Consider the following 12,572-nt stretch of genomic DNA (forward strand, 5'->3'; position numbering starts at 1 on the left):
GAACACTGCTAGTGACAAGCAAATATCTGAATGCATCCGATGAAGTGAGCTGTAGCTCACGAAAGCTCATGCTCAAATAAATTGGTTAGTCTCTAAGGTGCCACAAGTCCTCCTGTTCTTTTTGCGAACACAGACTAGCACGAACACAGACTAGCACGGCTGCTACTCTGAAGCAAATATCTGTTCAATATCCTCATCAATGATTTAGATAATGGCCTAGAGAGTACACACATAAAGTTTGTGGATGATACCAAGCTGGGAGGGGTTGCAAGTGTTTTGGAAGATAGGATTAAAATTCAAAATGATCTGGACAGACGGGAGAAACGATTTGACTACACAGGATGAAATTCAATCCAGACAAATGCAAAGTACTCCACTTCGGAAGCTGCACGCAGACAGAATGGGAATGCCCGCCTGGGACAGGGGGCTGTGGGAAGGGACCTGGGGGGGTCACAGTGCAGCTCAAGCTAAACAGGAGTCAAAGGTGCACGGCTGTCGCGAAAGAGGCGACCGTGACCCCGGGCCGCGTCAGCCGGCGTTTTGTTAGCAAGACCCGAGAGGCGTCTCCCGCTCGGCTCCGCGCGGATTAGGCCTCAGCGGCGGAGGTGGCGGGACTGGAGAAAGCCCAGCGAGGGGCAACGCAGGAGCGGGAAGGCCGGGAGACCCGACCGGCGGGCGAGGCTGGATCCCGGGTGCGCTCAGCCGGGGGAACCGCCTGAGCAGGGCCCGGCCGCCCGGACAGACCCGCCGCTGCCAGGAGCGGGGCGGTAGCGCGCCCTCGGTGAGCCCGGAGCGCCGCGCGGGAAAGCGGGCGGGGCAAAGGCCCCTCGGGGTGGCCTCGCCAGATCCCCCGGCCGGCCCAGGGCCGCGGCCCGCTCCGCCAGCAGCGGCCCCGCCCAGCTCTGGAGGCTCGAGGGGGCGGGGCCTGGCTCGCCCTCCCTTTGTTTGGCCCGGTGGCGGGAGGACGCAGCTGCCGCGTTAAATCCCCCAGCTCTGCGCGGCAGGGCTCGCTGTTTTCTCCAATTGGCCGGAGGGAATAACGGTGTCCCGCCTCCCACCTCTCATAGGTTTCGAACGGTGCTCGTCTGATGCCCAATATGCTGATTGGCGAATGCCGGGATCCCTGGAAGCAGTTCCGGGAAACCCCGCGTGTTGCCGGGGTCGCGCCGCCGTCCATGAGGAGAGAGGAAGTGCGCGGGCGCCATTTGCAGTCGCTGCTCAGGCCTCAGCCGCGCCGCGCAGGCCGCGCTCCGGTGAGTGCCGGGGGGAGGCCGCCGCCGCCGCGGGGGGGGGAGAGCGGGGCTGCCGCGCTCTGAGACAGAGAGTCCGCGGCCGGGCCTGCGCCCCGCATGGGGAGCCCGGCGCGGTTGCGAGGCCCGGCACGAGAGGAGGCGGGACCGGGGCCTTGTGGAAGGCGGGGGCCGCAGGCCGCGCTCGCAGAGGCGCCTCCGGGCACCTGGCTGGGGAGGCCGGGGAGGGGGCGGCTGGGGCGGCCAGCAGCGCGCGGGGCGTCGGCTTCGCTGGCGGGGCGCGGGGCCCGGGGCCCGCCGTGGGGGGTGGGCGGCTGCTTGCCGGCGGCGTGGGGGGGGCGGGGGGCGCTTTGCGTGCGGGTCGGGCCTGGCGGCGCGGGTGGCGGGAGACTGGCCCGCTCCGCTCCACCACGTGGACTGGCTGCTGCCTGCGGGTGGCGAGAGGCGGGCGCTGGCTCCTGCTCCGCGCGAGGCTTCGCGCCGGCCGCCTTGCGTTACAGCCGCTGTGGGCGAGGCGCAGCCCGCTCCCTCCGCAGCCTGTGCCGCTGCAGGGCCGCTCGGGGAAGCTGCCTGCAGGCAGAGCCCCGTGGCTACTGGCCCCGGGAGACCCCTTCCCTGCCCTGCCCCGTGTGCGTGGGTTGGCTAGGAAACCTCTTGCCTAAATGCGGATTGATCTGTATTGCCATGAGGGTGGCGACGGCGACACATCTGTTCTCTGCAAAACCACCCGTAGGAAGTATTCTGCTAGTGTGGGTTTTAGTAAGCTAAATTTTACATTAAACCTATTTAAAATAATTCAAGTTACCACTTACCTATTTCGTTCTAGATGGTAAATCTTACTTAGTGTGAGAGAGAGATAAAATTCTCTAGGACCTGATCACTGTGAAATTGCATTTTCTTTTGTAAACTTTACCAAACTTCTGTTCAGTACCATTTTGAATAAAAATACAGGGTTTTAAAGTGGATTTAGTTACTGTATGTTAGTGGCCTTGTTATCCATTACTCTGAATGTAGCCAGTTACCCTACTTGGCCTGTGGTTCAACATAGGTTTATTTAGAGGAAGTTGCTTAGACTTTTCTTTGTATCTTTTTTGTCTTCTCTCCCACTACTGAGCAAGAAGATTCCAGCAGCTTTGATACTTTTGTGCTGTGGAGAGCATTGTGAGGGCCACATAAACATTTTGGAGTCCTATTTGTGATGTATTACAGAACGATTACTAGTGTGATACACAGTATATTTTGTAGGAGTAAAAAAGCTTCTGTAATTTCGAACTACAGTGCTTTTTTAATCCTTTCTGTGAAGTGACTGGCTTTTCTGTGTAAATTATAGGGTTTGCAGACTAGCAAAATTCTACTTAACCTTTTTATTCTAAAAGCTGTGTTTCCTAAGAGTATTTAACATCCCTACTCAAGTGTCTGTCTAGGTAGTTATGATGTGAATCACAGTAATACTGGATTTATTCTGGCAGTATCACTGTGTGGTAGATAAATGATTATTACCTCTGTTTTACAGATCAAGAACTGAAGTGTCCTTTTTTGGAAGATAAATTCATGGATGTTAGGGCATGTCTTCACTGCAGAGTTAATTTGAGTGATAACTCAAGTATTGTCCCTAACTTTAGTCCCGTCCACACCCAAACCCTTAACTTGGTGTGGTCCTGTTTGTAACTTGAGTTGGCTGACCCTTTTGTGGAATGGAGTCGGGGGTTAGCACAATTTGTCAGCTGCTAGTACAATCACCGAAGCCTGATATATACTAGGAAATTAGGTCGGTATAACTGTCGCTCAGAGGTGTAAAAAAGTCCATACCCCTGAGCAGTGTGGTTAAACTGACATAACCCCCAGTGCAAGGTCACTGGTAGAAACCCTCCAATTGACATAAGTAGTTTCTTGCAACTGGAGGGGTGTTAGGCTAGTTTGACAGGGAGTTGACTCAAATGTAGATAATGTAATATGAGTTAATTCTGCAGTGAAGTTACAGCCTTTGGCATTCATACCATGATGACAGGGTATTATACATCTATATAGATACTCTTGAGCATAGCCTCTCAACTTGGGGTTGTAATGACCTCCCTCTAGATGTGGGGGAGGTGTCCCTATGCTTTCCCATATCATGAGGTCATTTTATGGGAAAGGTTAAGAATAGCTGGTCTGGAGGGGTGGATGTGTTAAATACTCATTGTAACAATTGTGTTTACTGTACTAGAAGTTAGACTTTAGGACCTTGGTAATCTGCAAAGCTCTTAATTTGCATGAAGGCAGTAACTTCGGAGCAAAAACGTAGTCCTGTAGCTTGTTCACTACTTTTACGCTAATTAATGTTTTGTGGTATATCTTATATAATTGAAACTGTCATAAATAACTACTCATTTGTATCACAAGTATTGCTTAAGACAGTGGTTTTCAACCTTTTTTTTCATTTTGTGGACCCCCTACATTTCAGTTGAAGGTGTTGACCCATTTGGAAATCTTAGACATAATCTGCGGGCCCCTTGGGTCCTGGACCAAGCTTGAAAACCACTGACTTAAGGTAAACTGATGCATTATAGTTAGGTTTTTTTTGGCGTGTGTGGAACTTGCAAAACTTTCTTCTGGATTGCCAGTCGGAAGTGTGGGCTAGTGAGGTTCTTCAGTAATTCAAGTCACTGTTCAACTTCCATTATAAACCCTTGCATTCCCTCACATCTTTCTTAAATTCTTCTTTTGGATTTGAAATGTCCATGATCTTAGAAAGAACAGGAGTACTTGTGGCACCTTAGAGACTAACAAATTTATTAGAGCATAAGCTTTTGTGGGCTACAGCCCACTTCATCGGATGCATAGAATGGAACATACAGTAAGAAAATATATATAATACACATACATACAGAGAAGGTGGAAGTTGCCATACAAACTGTAAGAGGTTAATTAATTAAGATGAGCTATTATCAGCAGGAGGAAAAAAATCTTTTGTAGTGAGAATCAGGATGGCCCATTTAGACAGTTGACAAGAAGGTGTGAGGATACTTAACATGGGGTAATAGATTCAATATGTGTAATGACCCAGCCACTTAGTGGCTGGGTCATTACACATATTGAATCTATTCACATATTGAATCTATTAATTAGCCTCTTACCGTTTGTATGGCAACTTCCACCTTCTCTGTATGTGAATATATTATATATATCTTCTTACTATATGTTCCATTCTATGCATCCGATGAAGTGGGCTGTAGCCCACAAAAGCTTATGTTCTAATAAATTTGTTAGTCTGTATCCGCAAAAAGAACAGGAGTATTTGTGGCACCTTAGAGACTAACACGGCTGCTACTCTGAAACATGATCTTAGACTGAAGGTAACTTTTTTGGGTGAAGGGAGGGATAAATCTGTTCTGCTGTGCTTCAGTAAAGCTGCTGGGGTAGGACGTAATTTTTCAGTTTCAAAAAAACCCTTTTTTGATACATTGAACATTTTGAAGTTCAGCCATTTTGATTTATCATTGTAATGTTTTTAAACCTCCAGTGAGGCACTAGTTGTCTAGTAGGTGGTGATGGCGGGGGGTGGGGAGATTAAAGTAAGTAATTTAGGGCAGGTCTACACTATGGGGCTAAATCAACCTAAATTATGCAACTCCAGCTATGTGAATAACATAGCTGGAATCGACGTATCTTAGATCAACTTACTGTGGTGTCTACACCATGCTGGGTCGATGGGAGTTTCTCCCGTCGACTTACCTTATGCTTCTCATCCTGGTGGAGAACCGGAGTCGACAGGACAGCAATCGGCAGTTGATTTAGTGGGTCTTCACTAGACTCAATAAATCGATCCCTGGATTGAGCGCCACAGCATCGGTCCACCAGTAAGTGGAGACAAGCCCTTTGAAATGGCTTTGGTGCAGGCTCAGTGCAGAATATCCATAAGGTTTTTAGTTATGCCTGCTGTACTTTAAAGTTGATTATGTACAGCTTTGCTGCTTCATGGTAGCATAACTGTTGTAGCAAGCTGAATAGCAGTCCGGAACAAGTCCATGTTCTCAGCAGCTGTATCATCTTGTAGTGGGATTTATACTAAAAGAGAACTATTTTGGTGAGGAAAGTGCAGGTTTGACTACTTGAATTACTTGCGCATAACTCCTCCCCCACATCAGGTAACTAAATAACCAAACCCAGAGTTCCAACTTTGCATGTGGCTAGACCTCAGTGAGGATTAATTACTTTGACTTTGAGATATGGGTGGGCAAGTAACTCAACAAAAATTATACAGTGCTGTCTTCAGTTGCACAGTTGGCAGTGCCAATATGGAGTCTTACGTAAAACACCATTCTGCAACTTCAAAATGGTGCAGTTAGGTAATGGCCTGGACACCAATATGGATTCTACACAAAACATCCACACTTACAATCTACAGTTGCTCCCAAACTTTATATACTGCTGCTTGCTTAATAGGCACATCTTTATACGTATGCGCATCCTGAAGTCCACCTGTCTTTGCACATTCTACATATTTCACGCATAGCAAAGTAAATGATCCTTCTGGAAGTGTATCTATACTCTTTGCATACAACTGGGTTAAAGAATCTCCCTGTCCTCCCGAAACTTGGGTTGTACAATTTCTGTATGTGTACCTAATCAGTTTTATATATGCATTTTGTGCTTTCACGTATGGCTCAAACTACCAACTAGCCATGTCATGGGCATGATCCACGTGCAAACTCCAACATCTCTCCTCCTTTTTCAAACTTGCTTCACTTCAAAGTTCTTTTCTAGTCTGAATAATGAAAGTAAACATGTTACCTTCTTAATCAACTGATCTTATAGCATATTCAATTAACTTTCTTTGGTGACAAAGAAATTGTACTGGTGTTTACTTCTGGTGTCTTTGCATAGCTGACACAGCTAAGAGGAAGAGAGCTGGATTACCTTCCTCTTTGTGCATCAGTATGACTCTTGAATTCCAGTTATACCTGTGCAGCCCCATTGAAGGCAATGGGGTCATAAGGGGTGTTGCAGGGGATATGATTTGGCTTGTGTGTTGGTGAAGCATGGAGGAAAAATCACCATTTAACCATCAGATTCTGATCTGAGTTTGCAAAACTAGCTGATGGGGTGGGGGGGGGGGAAATCTCTGCTTGTGGTTGGAATGGTGTGCATGTTCATCTGGAAATCAGTGAGACACAAATTACTCCTACCATAATACCTTCATGTTTCAGAGTAGAACCACACTTAAAGAAGAGTTTGCAGTTAGACACATGACAGGAAATGCATAGTTAAGGATGAATAATCTTAACTTTGCTGGTTTGTGCACATGCATTACAGTAGTCCTAAATTTTGTGATCTCATACTAATTCTCAAGTTTTTTTTACAAAGATAAACATGTATAGCATGAAGAATACACTTGACTTACATGAAGTGAAGTAAAATAGGCTTAAAATTCATACTAAAAGTGCATTCTGCATTGGAGTAATACTGTAGCAAAAAGTTATTGGATTGTACACTCCTATATAAATACTAAGCTGATAGTGACACTAAATATTTCATACCATTAGGTTACAAAAGTAATACTGCATAGCTTATGAGAAGCTTTAGCTGTGGAACTGCAAATGCATTAAGTTTGCAGCTAAAAGTGTACAGCCAATAATTCTCAGCACAAGTTTTAGGTAAGCTTGAGAACATGACTAAAGTCTTAACATCTTCCATCAGGAGAGGGTTGAATACTGTGTGAAAATGACATTTGAAGTGTTAATCCAGCTTTAAGAAAAGCCTCTTAAAGGGACATCAATTTAAACTACTCACTTAGGAACATTTTTACTGTTAGAGGTAAAACAATTACTGTAGTTGAGGCTATTTGTCTATTTCACTTGTTTACTTTGTGTAATCAGTTTCACACTTTCCCTGTATTTTCTTGTGCAAAACCCTACAAGTGAGAGAAAGTAAAGTAAAATGATTGTCAAGCTTCAAAAACTGGCAAAGGGGTTGGGGTGTTGGGGGAGAAGAGACAAGACTCAAAGGCTGATATGGTACCTGAAACAATTTTTTTAAAACTATTTCAAGTTATGGGGGGGGCAGGGGTGGCTTCTAAAGATACCTAATGAGCAAATTTCTAGCCTTAATTTAGCATTTATTGACTTTTGTGTAATTCACTGCACAAACTAACATTGCAGTAATGTTTTGGGATTTAATATAATGTGAGTTTGGTGAATATTGTGTGTAGAGGTGAATAAGCATGGTTCTGTTGACCATGTTTTGTACAGTAATATTGTCACTTTAAATCAGGGTGGATAAACAATTTTTTAAAAAAACCAGAAATCTGATTTTTTTAATTTAAATCAGATTTTTTTGATGAAATGCTTTTAGAGGGGAAAAAACCTATCTAAAGATAGTTTTAATTAAGACACATTATAGCTCATCATGGAATAGGGATTATAAATTCTAATTCTATGGTATGAGACAATATATTCATGAAATTTTTAAGAAACATTTTGTAAATGAGCTCCAGTAGTTCATGGATTTAGGGACCCAATCTTATAGGGTTCCAGGGGCTTCTGTATAGATTATTTAGGTTAATCTTTCTATCTACCCAATGGGACTCAGTGCTAAGTCTAGAAGATAACATCAGAGATGCTTAGTTTTGCAGTTCTCAGACTGTGGATTTGTCTCCAGAGATAACATGCTTGTTAATAGCAAAAATGTTTTAAAATATATAGAGGAGAGAAATAACAGACCTCCAAACCTATTATCCCTCTGCAAATTTGTGTACACAGAGTCAGTCCCTTACCTCTCTCTAAAAGTGCAGTTTCAAAATGTTCAATGAATAGAAGATTGTTGGGAGCGGACTAGATCTAGACAAGGAGACATCTGGAGATAAATGTGAGAAGGGAGGGACAGGCAGTAGAAACAAAAGTGAAACTATTTGTTTGAGCAGCATATTCTAGGAGTCTTGAGGTCTTTTTGAGCGTAGCCTTCATTGATTTGAGATCTACCACACCATTCTCTCACTAGAAGGGAAAACCTATAATGGCAGCAGGCCGTAAAAGAGACCCAGTTTGGCTCTCCTCTATCCCTGAGTTGTGAAGAATATGTATTAAGGTTATAACAACCAACAAGAATACACTTTTATGTAGAAAGCCATGATTAAATCGAGTCTTCCTGACTAGTGATTTAAATCATGATTTAAAGTGATTTTAATAAATTCAAATAAGGTATAGTATATGGTTTCTATTTAAAACTAATGTGAGGCTTGATCAAGAAGCAGAATGAACAGTCTAAGTGCATACATGTATACCATGCAGCTGCAGAAGTTGGCTTTGTTGTATAGCTTGCATGAGGGACTGTCACTTGAGTCTTGTCCCCTCCCAGTCACCACAGTTCTCTCAATCCATTGCAGAATCTCTTGTCTGTCTAATAAGAATGATTTGGCTCAAGCCAGCAAATTTGCCCTGGTGCATTTTCAGAGCAGTGCATAGGCTTTAGTTTAGAAGCTTTGGATATGTTGCTTGTCTGTCTTGGATGTAGTTATTTAAGAGAGTTGTTCTGTGGTAGCTGACTAGATATCTTGAGGCTTAAACATTAGAAAAGGTTTATTCTTGAACCATCTTCAAATCATGTATTCCAGTACATATTGCATTGCTCCTGTCATATTGCATATGTCCGTGTAGTTACTGTTCCATCGCTGATACATGCATCATCAACTTTTCTTTCATGTCTTATAAGGCCCAGCACCATTTGCATCTCTGCTGATCTTATACAGTTGACAATCCTAATTAGGTAGTTGGTTGCAACCTCAGCCATGAAAGCTGAGGTGAAAACATCTATTGGCCAGCTAATAGAGAAATTGAGACAAATTGTACAGTGAATTAGGCAAAGCCCATTAGAGTTGTCTAAGACAGTAGCTGTCCCTCTTTTGAATGCACATCCTTGCAATCTCTACTGATTGTTGCATCAAGTCTTTTACTTATGAGAAATTCAGGATGCTGCAGTCATGGCTGCGTTTGAAACTAGTAACATTCAAAATATCTTGTTGTGCTACAATTTGCAGAATCTAAAACATTCTACCGGAAGTGGTTTTTCACTTTCAGATTTGTACCACTATGGATTGAAATTGGTAATATGTCGTAGTATGGCACTTTTCATGTTTGAGTTCTGAAGCATGTTGAGCAAAAGAGTATGGCCTCTCATATAACATTAAGTTGGGTTTGAAAGAAGGCATGACAGCAAGCCAGGAAACTATGTGAAAGTTGGCAAACGTATTGACATGTTAAGATACCCTGCATAAGAAATAATCATTTTAAGAATAGCAGTAGTTTTGATGTGGCTTATTGTTCACCAATTGAAGGGTGTTATGTAATACACCAGTACACTCCAGCTGCTATGGTAACCAGATACCTTACTGACAATCAAAGTTGAGTTTAGATCTGATGTACATGAAGTACTTAAAAATGTAAATTCTTCCATGTACATGTTCCACAATGTTACAGGACTGTACTTGTTGAAACTTAAATCAGCTGCATCCCAAAAGCATTAAATACGATTTTGATACAGGTCATTTGCAGCATGTATACCAATTAGTTTAGATAAATCATGCATTGTCCTACAAACTAGTTATTTCTGGCTTAATGTAATATAGCTCCTGAATTTTTTCCAGCAGCATAATAAAATGGCTAATCAGGTGAATGGTAATGCGGTACAGTTAAAAGAAGAGGAAGAACCAATGGATACTTCCAGTGTAACTCACACAGAACACTACAAGACACTGATAGAGGCAGGCCTCCCACAGAAGGTGGCAGAGAGACTTGATGAAATATTTCAGACAGGTATAATATACATTTCTTGTTTCTGATTGGTTATGAAAGTGAGGGCATACCATTTTCAAATTTTATAGATTAAGGTTTAAAAATTCTCACTGTGTTTGATCTGTGTAGCTCTGAATGTATTGCTACTTTCACTTCCCTGAAGGCAAATTGGGTTTGACACTGACTCTTTTTAATTATTGGAATCATCCTTAGTGTTGAATGACATCCTAGTTCCTTCAGGAGACAGTGCATCAGTTTGTCTTAGACTTTCACAAGTAAAGATGTATGTTCCAGCATACTAAACTGCACATTTTTCTTAATCCAAATAGTCATCACTTCGCTTTTACTTTTCTACTGTCAACTCCTCACAGTGACTCTTAGAACACTTAAGGGCTGAGTAGATGGCTCAGTGGGGAAAGCAACTAGCTTGTCTTGACTGGGACAACATTTGAACTCCAGTCTGCCTATGGATTTTATGTTCTGTCTAGTTCCAGCTGAACAGTTGAATCCATGTCAGTCATTACACTGAAGTTTTCACTCTAACTGCATTTTAACACAAGTCCAGGAGTAAGCTATTCAGCAAATTGAATAATATAGTCTCTGGAAATCCTAGCAAGAACGGGTCCCTTTGCAGGAAGAGGTTTTTTTTTGTTTTTGTTTTTTTCTGGGGGTGGGGGGGGAGGATAATTTCCCTCCATTATTTTGGTCTTATAAATGGAAACTTCCTCTTCCTCTTTAGAGTGTTCTTTGAACAGATTTAGAGACATAAATGGAACTGCTTCATGCACTTACCTGAATATCTCAGTGACAAGATGCCAGTTTCTCCTTTTAAACAGTCTAAAAATTCCACAAACCAAGTGAAGGCAGTTCAAAATAATACCTTATCCATCTTCAGTATGTTGATATTCTGGCTTGTGTGGGCAATCTCTTTTGGAAGTCAGTCCAGTGAGTTTCTACCAGCTTTTATTTGCTTAGAGATGCATTTCTCTAAGTGTGGGTTATGATAATATCCACATCATGGCTTGAGGATAGATGTAAATGGCTGGGCAAGGGACTTGTAGGACTCTAGTCTAGACGGTGTTGCAATTGTGTTGTGAGGAGTTCTCAAGTAAGAGTATTTTAACCCAGAAATTGACTAGCTAGTATGACTTCATTGCATGGGTAACTTTTGAAAACACATTTGTTCAAATTTCCTTAATACCAACTGAAGATGTTCTACACTATGCAGGGTTTTATCAGCTCTATTAGTTTCTTTTGATGCCACAGCCAAATTTGGGGATGTACTTTGGGATTTTTTAATCTGCTCAGTCTTTTCACTTGTGAATGATACAGGTGCCTTCCAATATGCAGGATCATTTCTGAAATGCAGTCTTTGTGCTCTGTGCTATTGTGTTTTTGAACTCCAGTGGAGATTAAGGAGTGTGCAGTAATTTAAATTCCAGAATGTTCAGTGTTGGGAGGAGTTCTGTATGTGGATTCACACTGAAGTCTGTTAAATATCAGCAGGTTTCTTGGAAAATGTAATCTTTGTCTGTAACTGGCAGCACTCCACAGCTTCCATAAAACCACTGATATTCCAAAGAGAGGAAAAACTTCTAAATAATTTGAAAATAACATGCGATTCAGAACTGGTCCACTGTCTTTGGGTCTGTACCTGTACAGCTGCTAATAGTGTACTTGGGGTACATAGCAGGGCTCGAAATGTCTTTCTGGATACTAAAAACAGTGGGTGGGTTAAAATGTTTTTTTGTACTTTCCCAAGTGGAAAATTCACTGTAATCTCCACTCTTCCCACCTACTTCAAGAAGTCAACAAATTGTTCTATCTCTAATGCTTTTTGAGGTGAGGTGGGAGGTGGCTATAAGTGGCTCAGGTCCTCAGTCAGTTGGCTCCCTTTTCATTATGGGTAGGGTACAGGCAAGTGAGTAAGGTATAGGCAATGCTTCCCTGTCAGTGTATTTTAGAATGGCTCCATTCAAAGAAAGGAAACTTAAAGCTTTGGGTTCACAGATCTGTTGGAAATATGAGCCAAAGTTTTAATTATTTCAAACCCTGGTATGTAGCATTGTTTTTTTGCAGCAGATTGGATTTCCAAAGCTTCTGAAACTATTACTCTTGGTTTAATATTGCACTTAGTTTACTGTAGTGCCTAGGTATATACATTTTAATTTCTTAACTTTTTCATTCGTATACCCATATCCTTTCATATACTTGTGTAGGAGTATGTAGTTAATATTAAATAATGCATAATTCTGTTTACTAATATGCAGTATAACTGTTGCTTGTTTTAAAAGCAAATAGCTTAGTTGTTAGCCATCTTGCTTTTGTATAATTAAACAGAAATCTGTAACTTTTCTATCTTTAACTTTTTAGGGTTGGTAGCTTATGTCGATCTTGATGAGAGAGCAATTGATGCTCTTAGGGAATTTAATGAAGAAGGCGCCCTCTCTGTATTACAGCAGTTTAAAGAAAGTGACCTGTCGCATGTACAGGTAAGGTGAGAGCTCCAGAAGTGTGAGCAGATAAGTGTAATGGTGTTTTGGCACTTCTGAGT

The 12,572-nt window shown here is 42.5% G+C and overlaps 1 protein-coding gene across 19 annotated transcripts in view; it reads left to right on the plus strand.

The window, feature by feature from the left end:
• Positions 1-359: 359 nt before the first annotated feature.
• Positions 360-12,572, plus strand: part of HNRNPR (heterogeneous nuclear ribonucleoprotein R) — a 90,150-nt gene continuing 77,937 nt past the window's right edge. For 5 of the 19 annotated variants that reach the window (XM_037881857.2, XM_043532362.1, XM_043532363.1 and 2 more), the window contains exons 1-3: positions 1,098-1,253; positions 9,871-10,039; positions 12,392-12,510. In XM_037881857.2, the coding sequence (XP_037737785.2) occupies positions 1,098-1,253; positions 9,871-10,039; positions 12,392-12,510 (444 nt within the window). Of the gene's footprint in view, positions 782-886; positions 1,254-9,870; positions 10,040-12,391; positions 12,511-12,572 lie in introns of those variants that run through there. The other 14 variants (XM_043532369.1, XM_043532370.1, XM_043532375.1 and 11 more) reach the window with 12 other exon arrangements.

Source organism: Chelonia mydas, chromosome 19 (assembly GCF_015237465.2).
Source record: "Chelonia mydas isolate rCheMyd1 chromosome 19, rCheMyd1.pri.v2, whole genome shotgun sequence".
Classification (NCBI taxonomy): domain Eukaryota; kingdom Metazoa; phylum Chordata; order Testudines; family Cheloniidae; genus Chelonia; species Chelonia mydas.